Source organism: Salvelinus alpinus, chromosome 7 (assembly GCF_045679555.1).
Source record: "Salvelinus alpinus chromosome 7, SLU_Salpinus.1, whole genome shotgun sequence".
Classification (NCBI taxonomy): domain Eukaryota; kingdom Metazoa; phylum Chordata; class Actinopteri; order Salmoniformes; family Salmonidae; genus Salvelinus; species Salvelinus alpinus.
Genome location: NC_092092.1, coordinates 75,257,934 through 75,273,737, shown reverse-complemented (window position 1 = coordinate 75,273,737; position 15,804 = coordinate 75,257,934). Strand labels below are relative to the sequence as shown.

General features: G+C 46.1%; 1 protein-coding gene across 1 annotated transcript; it reads left to right on the top strand.

The window, feature by feature from the left end:
• The first annotated feature begins 11,320 nt into the window (after positions 1-11,320).
• LOC139581929 (anti-sigma-I factor RsgI2-like) lies at positions 11,321-14,168 on the top strand. The gene is made up of 2 exons (XM_071412122.1): positions 11,321-11,347; positions 13,614-14,168. The coding sequence occupies exons 1-2, from the start codon at positions 11,321-11,323 to the stop codon at positions 14,166-14,168; spliced, it is 582 nt and encodes a 193-aa protein (XP_071268223.1).
• The last annotated feature ends 1,636 nt before the right edge of the window (positions 14,169-15,804 follow it).

Below are 15,804 nucleotides of genomic sequence, written 5' to 3'. Positions count from 1 at the left end.
GAACGGAAATTATAGGTTATTGAAAGGTGATTAAATAATGTTTTGAAAACAAGTTTCAATTAGACTTTTAATTTGAGAAACAGACACCTCACAAGTCCTCAACTGGCAGCTTCATTAAAAAGTACTTGCGAAACACCAGTCTCTACGTCAACAGTGAAGAGGTGACTCCGGGATGCTGGCCTTGTAGGCAGAGTTGCAAAGAAAAAGCCATATCTCAGACTGGCCAATAAAAATAAAAGATTAAGATGGGCAAAAAACACAGACACTGGTCAGAGGAACTCTGCCTAGAAGGCCAGCATCCCAGAGTCGCCTCTAGACCGTCGACATTGAGACTGGTGTTTTGCGGGTAGTATTTAATGAAACTACCAGTTGAGGACTTGTGAGGCGTCTGTTTTTCAAACTAGACACTCTAATGTACTTGTCCTCTTGCTCAGTTGTGCACCGGGGCCTCCCACTTCTCTTTCTATTCTGGTTAGAGCCAGTTTGCGCTATTCTGTGAAGAGCGTTGTACGAGATCTTTAGTTTCTTGTCAATTTCTCGCATGGAATATCCTTCATTTCTCAGAACAAGAATAGACTGACGAGTTTCAGAAGAAAGTTCTTTGTTTCTAACCATTTTGAGCCTGTAATCGAACCCACAAATGCTGATCCTCCAGATACTCAACTAGTCTAAAGAAGGCCAGTTTTATTGCTTCTTTAATCAGGATGACAGTTTTCAGCTGCGCTAACATAACTTCAAAAGGGTTTTCTAATGATCAATAAGCCTTTTCAAAGACTTGGATTAGCTAACACACCGTGCCATTGGAACACAAGAGTGATGGTTGCTGATAAACGGCCTCTGTACGCCTATGTAGATATTCCATAAAAAATCTGCCGTTTCCAGCTACAATAGTCATTTACAACATTAACAATGTCTACACTGTATTCCTGATCAATTTGATGTTATTTTAATGTACAAAAAATAGCTTTTCTTTCAAAGACATTTCTTTGAAATGACCCCAAACTTTTGAACGGTAGCGTATTTTTATTGGACATATAAAGAATTACAAATTGAACAGAAACATCCTTTTATCCCCCTATACTTATTGAAACCTCATTGGTTTTTAGGAGCATATACCCACGTGGCTGATTGAAAGATGAACTGAGGTCCACACTCCAGTCCAGTTGGTGGTGGTAATGCCCCATAAAGTTAGTTACCAACTGCCATATAAAGTCCAAAGAATAAGAAGAAGACTGAAAGAGGAGGAGGCCCATGGGGGGTTGGTTTTGGGAAAATGGCGGAAACGGATGTTCTGTTTGAATCGGACGACATGTGGAGTGGAGATGATGGTGAGAAGAATTGGATTACAGTGGAAATAAGAGAAGTAAAGTGGTAGTGGAAAGGAATAAATCCAAACCTAGTTCTGAGTCTTTTAAGGTTGGAATAAGGGTTTTGGATCGACACTGTTACCTGGGAGATCCGTTTGAAGTCGCTATTAAAATTGTGGATTGGTTGGATGAGGTGACGTTGATGAGAATAATGACAAGTGGGCTTATTTAGTTTTTTGTGTTTCTGTGGAACAGAAGGAGCGTGCTCTGCGCCTCAAGAGCATGTGGGATTTGAAAGTGTTGTGTGTGGATCTTTGAAGCAGGGCTCCTATCAAGGGTGTTATCTTTGGGGTGGCGCAAAGGATAACCAGTGCATTTGGAAAGTTTTCAGACCCTTTGACTTTTTCCACTTTTTGTTACGTTACATCCCTATGCCCCCATCAATCTGCACACAATACCCAATAATGACAAAGCGAAAACAGGTTTTTACATATTTTAGCAAATGTATTACAAATAAAAAACATAAAAACCTTACTGACATAAGTATTCAGACCCTTTGCTATGAGACACGAAATTGAGCTCAGGTGCATCCTGTTTCCATTGATCAGCCTTGAGATGTTTCTACAACTTGACTGGAGTCCACCTGTGGTAAATTCAATTGATTGGACATGATTTAGAAAGGCATAGACCTGTCTACATGAGGTCCCACAGTTGACAGTGCATGTCAAAGCAAAAACCAAGCCATGAGGTTGAAGAAATTGTCCGTAGAGCTCAGAGACAGGATTGTGTCGAGGCACAGATCTGGGGAAGGGTACCAAAACATTTCTGCAGCATTGAAGGTTCCCCAAGAATACAGTGGCCTCAAAAACATTTCTTTGTGGTATTTTACCCGCTTTTTCTCCCCAATTTCAATCTTGTCACAACGTTGCAACTCCCTAGCAGGCTCAGGAGGTGAAAATCAAGTCATAAGTCCTCTGAAACATGAACCGCCAAACTGCGCTTCTTAACACCCACCCGCTTAACCCGGAAGCCAGCCACACCAATGTGTCGGAGGTTGTTCACCTGACGACCGAGGTCAGCCTGCTGGCACCCGGCCCACCACAAGGAGTCACTAGAGAACGATGAGCCAAGTAAAGCCCCCCCCGGACAAACCGTCCCCTAACCCGGACGATAGTGGGCCAATTGATTGAGAGGTTATTTTCCTGACACCACACTTCGAGGGCCCTCACCTCCTTTCCTGTAGGCTGTCTCGTCGTTGTTGCTTATCAAGCCTACCACTGTAGTGTCATCTGCAAGCTTGATGATTGAGTTGCAGGCGTGCATGGCCACGCAGTCATGGGTGAACAGGGAGTACAGGAGAGTGCTGAGAACATACCCTTGTGGGGCCCCAGTTTTGAGGATCAGCGGGGAGGAGATGTTGTATCCTACCTTCACCACCTGGGGGTGGCCCGTCAGAAAGTCCAGGACCCAGTTGCACAGGGCAGGGTCGAGACCCAGGGTCTCAAGCTTAATGATGAGTTTTAATGGTACTATGGTGTTGAATGCTGTGCTGTAGTCAATGAACAGCATTCTTACATAGGTATTCCTCTTGTCCAGATGGGATAGGGCAGTGTGCAGTGTGATGGCGATTGTATCGTCTGTGGACCTATTGGGGCGGTAAGCAAATTGGAGTGGGTCTAGGTTATCAGGTAGGGTGGAGGTGATATGATCCTTGACTAGTCTCTCAAAGCACTTCATGATGACAGAAGTGAGTGCTACGGGGCGATAGTCATTTAGTTCAGTTACCTTAGCTTTCTTGGGAACAGGAACAATGGTGGCCATCTTGAAGCATGTGGGGACAGCAGACTGGCATAGAGATTGATTGAATATGTCTGTTATCACACCAGCCAGCTGGTCTGCGCATGCTCTGAGGACGCGGCTAGGGATGCCGTCTGGGCTGTCAGCCTTGCGAGGGTTAACACGTTTAAATGTTTTACCCACGTCGGCCACGGAGAAGGAGAGCCCACAGTCTTTGGTAGCGGGCCGTGTCGGTGGCACTGTATTGTCCTCAAAGCGCGCAAAGAAGTTGTTTAATTTGTCTGAGAGCAGGACGTCGATGTCCGCGACGGGGCTTGTTTTTAAAAAAATTATTTATAATTGTCTGTAGACCCTGCCACTTACGTCTCGTGTTTGAGCCGTTGAATTGCGACTCTACTTTGTCTCTATACTGATGCTTCAGTATAGAGGTCCGAAAAAAGGATCCGCTTTGGGAAAGTCGTATTCCTGGTCGTAATATTGGTAAGTTGACGTCGCTCTTATATCCAATAGTTCTTCCCGGCTGTATGTAATAACACTTAAGATTTTCTGGGCTAACAATGTAAGAAATAATACATTAAAAAAATTTACTGCATAGTTTCTTAAGGATTTGAAGTGAGGCGACCATCTCTGTCGGCGCCATCTTGAACTCACATGGAATATAATGTACAGTGTCACCTCCCTGACCAAGGCCCTTCTTCCCCGGTTGCTGTTTTCACTTTGTCATTATAGGGTATTGTGTGTGGATTGATAAGGGAAAAAATGGATTTGATACATTTTAGAATAAGGCTGTAACATAAAATGTAGAAAAAGGAAAGGGGTCTGAATACTTTCTGAATGCACTGTACATGTACATCAGTTATTTATCCCTTTGAGATGAATCAGAACACTTCAAAGAGGATGTGTGTTGGGCAGCTCCAAGCTGCACAGTGCATGCTGTTGCATAGCAATCTCATTAAAATAAGCTGCTGCTACTTTCAGCTGATAATCAAGCTTTTTTTAAATTATAATAGTTTTTTTTTTTTTACCCCTTTTTCACCCCAATTTCGTGGTATCCGATTGGTAGTTACAGTCTTGTCTCATCGCTGCAACTCCCGTACGGACTCGGGAGGCGAAGGTAGAGAGCCGTGCGTCCTCCGAAACACAACCCAACCAACCGGAAGCACCAATGTGTCGGAGATAACACCATACACCTGGCGACAGTGTCAGCGTGCACTGCGCCCGGCCCGCCACAGAAGCTGGTGCGCAATGGGAAAAGGACATCCCTGCCGGCCAAACCCTTCCCTAACCCGGACGACGCTGGGCCAATTGTGTGCCGCCTTGAATCAAAAATCTCTAGTGGCACAGCTAGCACTGCACCTCGCTCGCTCTTCTCTCTCTCCTATACCTCTCTCTCTCCTATCTCTCTCTACAGTGCTGCCCTCTGTGAGAAGTTGTTTATTTTGGGTGGTCCAGTGTGACAACAGTGAGTCGAGGATATTTCTGGTTGCGACAACCAATCATATCGCCGTCTGCAACCAAGAAGTAACCAAGAATTGCACTCGCCAACCAATCCGAGACGCCAGAGCAACCAAGAATTGACCAATGAGGATAGAGCTATGGCGGGACCTTTAAACTCTAGTCAAGAGGACCATGGAAATGTGTATTTCCTTTCAGGTAATTTTGTTCGCGAGTTTAATTTATTTTCTGAAGTAACATGAGCTATAGCGGGACCTATAAATGCTAGAAGAGGACAATGGAAAAATATATTTCCTCAGGTAATTTGTTCGCGAATTATCTTTATTTTCTGAAGTAACGTTAGCTACACTTTTTTGTTGTCTGGTGTTTTCATTGATCATCATCATCGATCGGAATATCTAGCAGGTAAGATCAGTGTATTAGGCTACAGTAATATGTTAGCACGGCTCGGTAAATAATATGTACAGTGTAACGTTAGCTACAGTAACGCTGTCCAACGCGTTAGTAAACTGCCGTATCGAAGTAACGTAACGTTAGCTAGTTTAATGTCCGATTACTCTGACCATCAAAATAGTCTGTTAACCCCACTATTTTCATACTAATTTGGAGTTATTATATTCATTAATGATGATGTTTAGTTTATGGAGATAATAGATAAGTAAAACAAACGATTTTGTTTTACTCACTGCCACAGTCATACTCTGGACCTAGTTTTGTCCCATGGAATAAATGTTGTAGATCTTAATGTTTTTCCTCATAATCCTGGACTGTCGGACCACCATTTTATTACGTTTGCAATCGCAACAAATAATCTGCTCAGACCCCAACCAAGGAGCATCAAAAGTCGTGCTATAAATTCTCAGACAACACAAAAATTCCTTGACGCCCTTCCAGACTCCTTCTGCCTACCCAAGGACGTCAGAGGACAAAAATCAGTTAACCACCTAACTGAGGAACTCAATTTAACCTTGCGCAATACCCTAGATGCAGTTGCACCCCTAAAAACGAAAAACATTTGTCATAAGAAACTAGCTCCCTGGTATACAGAAAATACCCGAGCTTTGAAGCAAGCTTCCAGAAAATTGGAACGGAAATGGCGCCACACCAAACTGGAAGTCTTCCGACTAGCTTGGAAAGACAGTACCGTGCAGTACCGAAGAGCCCTCACTGCTGCTCGATCATCCTACTTTTCCAACTTAATTGAGGAAAATAAGAACAATCCAAAATTTATTTTTGATACTGTTGCAAAGCTAACTAAAAAGCAGCATTCCCCAAGAGAGGATGGCTTTCACTTCAGCAGTAATAAATTCATGAACTTCTTTGAGGAAAAAAATCATGATCATTAGAAAGCAAATTACGGACTCCTCTTTAAATCTGCATATTCCTCCAGGGCTTAGCTGTCCTGGATCTGCACAGCTCTGCCAGGGCCTGGGATCGGGAGAGAAACTTAAGTGTTTTAGTACTATATCTCTTGACACAATGATGAAAATAATCATGGCCTCTAAACCTTCAAGCTGCATACTGGATCCTATTCCTACTAAACTACTGAAAGAGCTGCTTCCTGTGCTTGGCCCTCCTATGTTGAACATAATAAACGGCTCTCTATCCACCGGATGTGTACCAAACTCACTAAAAGTGGCAGTAATAAAGCCTCTCTTGAAAAAGCCAAACCTTGACCCGGAAAATATAAAAAACTATCGGCCTGTATCGAATCTTCCATTCCTCTCAAAAATTTTAGAAAAAGCTGTTGCGCAGCAACTTACTGCCTTCCTGAAGACAAACAATGTATACGAAATGCTTCAGTCTGGTTTTAGACCCCATCATAGCACTGAGACTGCACTTGTGAAGGTGGTAAATGACCTTTTAATGGCATCAGACCGAGGCTCTGCATCTGTCCTCGTGCTACTAGACCTTAGTGCTGCCTTTGACACCATCGATCACCACATTCTTTTGGAGAGACTGGAAACCCAAATTGGTCTACACGGACAAGTTCTGGCCTGGTTTAGATCTTACCTGTCGGAAAGATATCAGTTTGTCTCTGTGAATGGTTTGTCCTCTGACAAATCAACTGTACATTTCGGTGTTCCACAAGGTTCCGTTTTAGGACCACTATTGTTTTCACTATATATTTTACCTCTTGGGGATGTTATTCGAAAACATAATGTTAACTTTCACTGCTATGCGGATGACACACAGCTGTACATTTCAATGAAACATGGTGAAGCCCCAAAATTGCCCTCGCTAGAAGCCTGTGTTTCAGACATAAGGAAGTGGATGGCTGCAAACTTTCTACTTTTAAACTCGGACAAAACAGAGATGCTTGTTCTAGGTCCCAAGAAACAAAGAGATCTTCTGTTAAATCTGACAATTAATCTTGATGGTTGTAAAGTCGTCTCAAATAAAACTGTGAAGGACCTCGGCGTTACTCTTGACCCTGATCTCTCTTTTGACGAACATATCAAGACTGTTTCAAGGACAGCTTTTTTCCATCTACGTAACATTGCAAAAATCAGAAATTTTCTGTCCAAAAATGATGCAGAAAAATTAATCCATGCATTTGTTACTTCTAGGTTAGACTACTGCAATGCTCTACTTTCCGGCTACCCGGATAAAGCACTAAATAAACTTCAGTTAGTGCTAAATACGGCTGCTAGAATCCTGACTAGAACCAAGAAATTTGATCATATTACTCCAGTGCTAGCTTCCCTACACTGGCTTCCTGTTAAGGCAAGGGCTGATTTCAAGGTTTTACTGTTAACCTATAAAGCGTTACATGGGCTTGCTCCTACCTATCTTTCCGAGTTGGTCCTGCCGTACATACCTATACGTACGCTACGGTCACAAGACGCAGGCCTCCCAATTGTCCCTAGAATTTCTAAGCAAACAGCGGGAGGCAGGGCTTTCTCCTATAGATCTCAATTTTTATGGAACGGTCTGCCTACCCATGTGAGAGACGCAGACTCGGTCTCAACCTTTAAGTCTTTACTGAAGACTTATCTCTTCAGTAGGTCATATGATTGAGTGTAGTCTGGCCCAGGAGTGTGAAGGTGAACGGAAAGGCTCTGGAGCAACGAACCGCCCTTGCTGTCTCTGCCTGGCCGGTTCCCCTCTCTCCACTGGGATTCTCTGCCTCTAACCCTATTACAGGGGCTGAGTCACTGGCTTACTGGTGCTCTTTCATGCCGTCCCTGGGAGGGGTGCGTCACTTGAGTGGGTTGAGTTACTGACGTGATCTTCCTGTCTGGGTTGGCGCCCCCCCTTGGTTTGTGCTGTGGTGGAGATCTTTGTGGGCTATACTCGGCCTTGTTTCAGGATTGTAAGTTGGTGGTTGAAGATATCCCTCTAGTGGTGTGGGAGCTGTGCTTTGGCAAAGTGGGTGGGGTTATATCCTTCCTGTTTGGCCCTGTCCGGGGGTTTCTTCTGATGGGGCCACAGTGTCTCCTGACCCCTCCTGTCTCAGCCTCCAGTATTTATGCTGCAGTAGTTTATGTGTCGGGGGGCTAGGGTCAGTTGGTTATACCTGGAGTACTTCTCCTATCTTATCCAGTGTCCTGTGTGAATTTAAGTATGCTCTCTCTAATTCTCTCGTTCTCTCTTTCTTTCACTCTCTCGGAGAACCTGAGCCCTAGGACCATACGTCACGGCAAACCGGGCATGATGACTCCTTGCTGTCCCCAGTCCGCCTGGCCTTGCTGCTATTCCAGTTTCAGCTGTTCTGCCTGACCTGAGCCCTAGGACCATACGTCAGGACTACCGGGCATGATGACTCCTTGCTGTCCCCAGTCTGCCTGGCCTTGCTGCTATTCCAGTTTCAGCTGTTCTGCCTGCGGTTATGGAACCGCCACCTGTCCCAGACCTGCTATTTTCAACTCTTAATGATCGGCTATGAAAAGCCAACTGAAAATTATTCATGATTATTATTTGACCATGCTTGTCACTTATGAATATTTTGAACATCTTGGCATAGTTCTGTTATAATCTCCATCCGGCACAGCCAGAAGAGGACTGGCCACCCCTCATAGCCTGGTTCCTCTCTAGTTTTCTTCCTAGGTTTTGGCCTTTCTAGGGAGTTTTTCCTAGCCACCGTGCTTCTACACCTACATTGCTTGCTGTTTGGGGTTTTAGGCTGGGTTTCTGTACAGCACTTCGAGATATTAGCTGATGTACGAAGGGCTATATAAAATAAACTTGATTTGATTTGATTTGATGATCGTATTTTGATGGTGTTTAATTATTGATCTAATTAAATGAATAGTTCTACTTTTCAGCCTGTATTTGAAGTATGTATAGTGATGACTAGCATTTTAAATGATGTACTAGGCCTACACAGTATGTCTCGCGATATGATGACCTGTTCTTTGGGGAATGTATCATCAATTCATTATTTCTCGTTTGGGGATGTTGTTGTCTTTTGATTTCAGTGAGATTTACATATGCCTTCCCAAGGGATGGCAACACATTTTGCCTGATGTGGACCATAAGTGGGTGTCCAAGGCATTGTTCAGGTGGCCAGGGAATGGGATTCCAGAGATGGACTTTGCCAGGGTTGACAAAATGGGGTGGGATCGCCCTCCACCACCATCTGCAGCTCAGTAGAGATGGAGAGGTACTTTGCCCGTCCTCTGCTGCTCTGGATGCCCAGGAAGCTCTGGCAGGTAAAGCTGTATAGCCCACATTCTGTGCAGTAGGAAGGTCATCAGTTGGAACATATGGTTCCTTACACTGTTCCACACAAATACACTAGTAATGGCAATATCATTTTAATTTAATTAATAATCTAATGCATCTTTTATATTGAATACAAACAGCAACACATTTCTCTTTGTGAAATGTTATTATAGAATTATTAAAATTCTCAGTCCTGTGTATTCTCATATATTTATGTTGTTTTTTTCTTTAGGGGAGCTGATAGGTTTGGAGTACCTCTTTGATCAGACTGGTTTGGTGCTGCAGGATTACAAGGCTGCCATTGAGGAACTGGAGACCGGTGATCCTGATGTCCAAGAGGAGGATGATGAGGGCTTTGTGGAGCTTGTGGAAGTTCAGGACCTGACAGTGCAGGACCTACCAATATCCAGTCCACAGCTTTATCAGTCAGTCCCCTGTCAGTCCCCTGTCCTCCACTCCTGTACGGGCTACTCCACCACCTGGGCCTCTGTACTCCACACCTGTGCTCACCAGTCCCCTGTCTTACGTTCCTGTTCGGGCTAACGTTGCTCCTTAGTCCATGGATAATGTATTGTGCATTTTGGAGTCACTTATTGTAAATAAGAATAGAATATGTTTCTAAACACTTCTACATGAATGTGGATGTTACCAGGATTACGGATAGTCCTGATGAATTGTGAATAATGAGTGAGAAAGTTATAGACGTACAAATATCTCCAAGACATGCTGTATGACAAGGGCTATGTTGAGAGGTAGCTTGAAAGTAAGCATTTCATTGCACTGTTTACACCCCGCTGTATATAGGATGAATAAGATTTGATTTAATTAGATTTTTGACAGTAAGGATGCTTGCCATTTCAGGAGACATAGTTCTAAAAGAGAGTACACCAGGGCTATATCTGCAGATACATTCATCCAGGAGGGCTGTACTGCGCAGAGTTGGCAACCCAGCAACAAGGCACACTTGCTGGGTCAACATGAGATGCAGTTCAGCCTTTAGAGGAAGCAGTTCAGCCTTTAGAGGAAGCAGACCTTCAAGTAGGTTGTTGAAAATGCTCTGTGGTATGCTGGGTATTTGGTGGCATTGATGAAGAGTGATGCAGAAAAACATGCTGCCAATCAGATTACTTTGTAGGAGTCCCACCATCCAGCATCCATTCCACACCTCTAACCGCATCAGTCCTCCGCTCCTGTACGGACTACTCCACCACCAGCTGGGCCTCTGTTCATGACCTCCACACCTGTGCTCGGCTGACACTCAGTCAGCTCCGTCTTCTGTTCCTTACAGGCTGGGCCTCAGTCAGCTCCGTCTTCTGTTCCTTACGGGCTGGGCCTCAGTCAGCTCCGTCTTCTGTTCCTTACGGGCTGGGCCTCAGTCAGCTCCGTCTTCTGTTCCTTACAGGCTGGGCCTCCGTCAGCTCCGTCTTCTGTTCCTTACGGGCTGGGCCTCAGTCAGCTCCGTCTTCTGTTCCTTACAGGCTGGGCCTCCGTCAGCTCCGTCTTCTGTTCCTTACGGGCTGGGCCTCCGTCTTCTGTTCCTTACAGGCTGGGCATTCTGATGGAGCCAGGGATCAATCCTTCTTCCTTATCAGTTAATTATAATTATTTGTGTTGAATTGTTTGTCCCTCTGTGGTGTCAAAAGTATTCTCCTCTTAGCTGAATTCTCTAATTACATTTTGATCAATTATTAATGTCAGTCTTTGAATGCTCCATTCTATAAACTATTTAATGTTCCTGCTTGTGTGCCTTGTGCACCTTGATTTAAAACAGTATATTTGTCATTCTCACATCTTCCTCCAATTCCGTGTCTTCAATTACTTGCTTGATTTACAATTAAAACAATTTCGACAACATTAGGTTTTCGATGTGAACTTCATTTATAAATATAAAGCCATTTCTCTTATTTGAGATAAGCATATAAACACCACAGGAGTTAAAATCTTGTTTAACACATTTAGGCTCCCCTTCTATAAATCTGAATCCTGAAGAGGGTGAGGGGTTTGACAGAAAGAGACAGGTTTTCATAATAAAACTTTACGGAGGATGACAGATTTACAGGCTGAGAGGAACGAGGTGTGTCGGATGAAGCCCGATGCGTTTCTACTCTCAGATTGTCACGGTAAGGACAAGAAAGCATTAAAAACGATTCAAGGCTAAATACAGCAGCCGTGTTGGGATTCGATACAGGGTTGGCATCGGCAAGTATGTTCATTCTTAGTAGAAAATGCCCCCCGAATTCACTACACTCTTTAATTGTTGGTGTCACAACCTCAGCTGGTGAGCTGTATCCTTGGTAGAGAATGGAGCTTCTAACACCAGGGTTGTGAGTTCAATTCCCATGGGGGACCAGTATGGGAAAAAAAGTATGAAAATGTATGTACTCATTACTGTAAATCACTCTGGATAAAAGCATCTGCTAAATTACTAAAATGTGACTGTCTTTACAGGAGACTGAGCTAAAGCCTAGCTCTGAGTACTAACACAAGTCTTCAGGTAGCAAGTGAAGTTACTCATGTGCATAGTGACCGTCTCCCTCCCTTAAATCAAATCTTATTTGTCACATACTGCTACAAATCCCTTTGGCTCTACAGTCTAGGGGGGGGTGGCAACGAGACCCGTAACATAACTCAAATTATAACAGTGAAAGTAACAGTGAGAACAAATAACCACAGACAACAAATCTACCGTCAAACACTCATGGTTTATTTGGTAAACACACGGTAAGGGGGGGGGGGGGGGGGGGGGGGCAGGAAAAGGGGCTGAGCTGGACCCAAGGAAAGAAACAAATATCCAAAAACACCCCTAAACTAGACTAGCCTACTGCAATACAGCTAACTAACCAAAAATACAGTGGGTGGTCTGCCCAGTTCTAACTAGTGTTCTTAGACAAAGTATTCCTACGGGTAGTGTATGCCCATGAGCGACTTGTCTTGGTACCCCCTTTGCCCACCATCATACACCATAACAAAACTCACAGGATAACAGACAAAGTGACATGTAGTTGCTAAACCAAACGAGAGATCTACACAGAGAGACTGAACTCATGAGAAAACAACTGACAGGGTTTTTAAACCAAGGGAAAGGGGATGTGATTGGGTAATGGAAACAGGAGGAGGTGTGTCTTCTGATTGATGACTGATTGGTGACTGATTGGAGAAGGATGATTGCCACCTGTGAGGGGAGAAGGAGAGAAAAGAAATACACACACAGGATACCTGGTATCCGTAACACATACACATGGTTAGCAGATGTTAATGCGAGTGTAGCGAAATGCTTGTGCTTCTAGTTCCGACAATGCAGTAATAACCAACGAGTAATCTAACCTAACAATTTCACAACAACTACCTTATACACACAAGTGTAAAGGAATGAAGAATATGTCCATAAAAATATATGAATGAGTGATGGTACAGAATGGCATAGGCAAGATGCAGTAGATGGTATCGAGTACAGTATATACATATGAGATGAGTAATGTAGGGTATGTAAACATTATATGAAGTGGCGTTGTTATGCATACAGACAGGCCTCGTTCACCATTAATTAATAATAATACACTGGATTTTTATAGGACTTTTCTACCAACTGAGGTACTCAAAGCACTTAGTAAGTGGGTAAACTCACCTCATCCACCACCCACCTGGGTGGTGCTCTGCAACATTTTTGTGCTAGAACACTCACCACACGTCAGCTGGAAAGATGAGTGATTTATGCCAATAAGGAATGAGAGGGATGATTAGGTGGCCATGATGGAATGGGGTCAGGTGGGGAATTTATACCTGACACCAGGGTTAACACCCCTACTCTTATGATAAGTGTCATGGGATCTTTAATGACCACAGAGAGCCAGGACACCCGTTTTAACATCCCATCCGAATGACCTAAGCAGGGCAATGTCCCCTTCACTGCGACCTCCTTGGACCAGAGGGAAGAGTGCCTTCTACTGGCCCTCCTACACCACTTCCAGCAGCAGCTGGTCTCCCATCCAGGGACCGACCAGGACAAACCCTGCTCCCATCCAGGGACCGACCAGGACCAACCCTGCTCCCATCCAGGGACCGACCAGGACCAACCCTGTTCCCACCCAGGGACCGACCAGGACCAACCCTGCTCCCATCCAGGGACCGACCAGGACCAACCCTGCTCCCATCCAGGGACCGACCAGGACCAAACCTGCTCCCATCCAGGAACCGACCAGGACCAACCCTGTTCCCATCCAGGGACCGACCAGGACCAACCCTGCTCCCATCCAGGGACCGACCAGGACCAACCCTGCTCCCATCCAGGGACCGACCAGGACCAACCCTGCTCCCATCCAGGGACCGACCAGGACCAACCCTGCTCCCATCCAGGGACCGACCAGGACCAACCCTGCTCCCATCCAGGGACCGACCAGGACCAACACTGCTCCCATCCAGGGACCGACCAGGACCAAACCTGCTCCCATCCAGGAACCGACCAGGACCAACCCTGTTCCCATCCAGGGACCGACCAGGACCAACCCTGTTCCCACCCAGGGACCGACCAGAACCAACCCTGTTCCCACCCAGGAACCGACCAGGACCAACCCTGTTCCCACCCAGGGACCGACCAGGACCAACCCTGTTCCCACCCAGGGACCGACCAGGACCAACCCTGTTCCCATCCAGGGACCGACCAGGACCAACCCTGCTCCCACCCAGGAACCGACCAAGACCAACCCTGCTCCCATCCAGGAACCGACCAGAACCAACCCTGTTCCCACCCAGGGACCGACCAGGACCAACCCTGTTCCCATCCAGGGACCCACCAGGACCAACCCTGTTCCCACCCAGGAACCGACCAGAACCAACCCTGTTCCCACCCAGGGACCGACCAGGACCAACCCTGTTCCCACCCAGGAACCGACCAGGACCAACCCTGTTCCCACCCAGGGACCGACCAGGACCAACCCTGCTTAGCTTCAGAGGCAAGCCAGCAGTGGGATGCAGGGTAGTATGCTGCTGGCGATTAATATAGTCAGCGCAGTCGTTCACTGGTTTAATTCATTAATTATTTCACAGGGACTAGGACAGGGGCAGGGATGACTCCAGTTCCACCCTACTGTAGGAACATGGGTGAGTGTGTGTGTGTGTGTGTGTGTGTGTGTGTGTGTGTGTGTGTGTGTGTGTGTGTGTGTGTGTGTGTGTGTGTGTGTGTGTGTGTGTGTGTGTGTGTGTGTGTGTGTGTGTGTGTGTGTGTGTGTGTGTGTGTGTGTGGTGGTGGGGTGGGAGCATGGGCTGATGCTATCTGGTTTATCTACTTATCATGGCTCTGCTACTGGTCCTGTAGGGTTTTAGTTACCATGACAACCTGAGCCGTGCTCTGTGTAGACTAGTACAGTTTTCTTGGTGTTGTTTCAACAGAGACAGTATTACAGACGTGTCACATCGTTTTTGCTAAACAATTTAAGAAAAATATCATACACAAAAATGGGGGTAAAAAATGTCATCCCTTTCTCCGGTCATCCCTGTCCCCTGGCAGTTACACTGTCCCCTATCCCCTGTCATATCTGTCCCCGTCATCCCTGTCCCCTGTCAGTTACACTGTCCCTATCCCCTGTCATATCTGTCCCCGTCATCCCTGTCCCCTGGCAGTTACACTGTCCCTATCCCCTCTCACAAATGTCCCCTGTCATATCTGTCCCCTGGCAGTTACACTGTCCCTATCCCCTCTCATATCTGTCCCCTGTCATCCCTGTCCCCTGTCAGTTACACTGTTCCCTATCCCCTCTCATATCTGTTCCCTTCATCCCTGTCCCCTGGCTGTTACACTGTCCCTGTTCCCTGTCATCCATGTGGACTGTCATCTCTGTCCCCTGGCAGTTACACTGTCCCTGTACCCTGTCATCCATGTGGACTATCATCTCTGTCCCCTGGCAGTTACACTGTCCCTGTTCCCTGTCATCCCTGTCCCCCTGGCAGTTACACTGTCCCTGTTCCCTGTCATCCCTGTCTCCTGTCATCCATATCCACTGGCAGTTACATTGTCCCTGTACCCTGTCATCCATGTGGACTGTCATCTCTGTCCCCTGGCAGTTACACTGTCCCTGTACCCTGTCATCCCTGTGGACTGTCATCCCTGTCCCCTGGCAGTTACACTGTCCCTGTACCCTGTCATCCATGTGGACTATCATCTCTGTCCCCTGGCAGTTACACTATCCCTGTACCCTGGCATCCCTGTCCCCTGGCAGTTACACTGGCCCTGTACCCTGTCATCTCTGTCCCCTGGCAGTTATACTGTCCCTGTACCCTGTCATCCCTGTGGACTGTCATCCCTGTCCCCTGGCAGTTACACTGTCCCTGTACCCTGTCATCCCTGTCCCCTGGCAGTTACACTGTCCCTGTACCCTGTCATCTCTGTCCCCTGGCAGTTACACTGTCCCTGTACCCTGTTATCCCTGTGGACTGTCATCCCTGTCCCCTGGCAGTTACACTGTCCCTGTACCCTGTCATCTCTGTACCCTGGCAGTTACACTGTCCCTGTACCCTGGCATCTCTGTGCCCTGGCAGTTACACTGTCCCTGTACCCTGTCATCCCTGCACCATGTCATCCCTG

Excerpts from the sequence above, each read along its gene's own strand:
- LOC139581929 (XM_071412122.1), top strand. The coding sequence starts at position 11,321 with ATGCGTTTCTACTCTCAGATTGTCACG. Across the intron at positions 11,348-13,613 it reads TCTACTCTCAGATTGTCACG|GGACCGACCAGGACCAACAC; the intron begins GTAAGGACAAGA and ends GCTCCCATCCAG.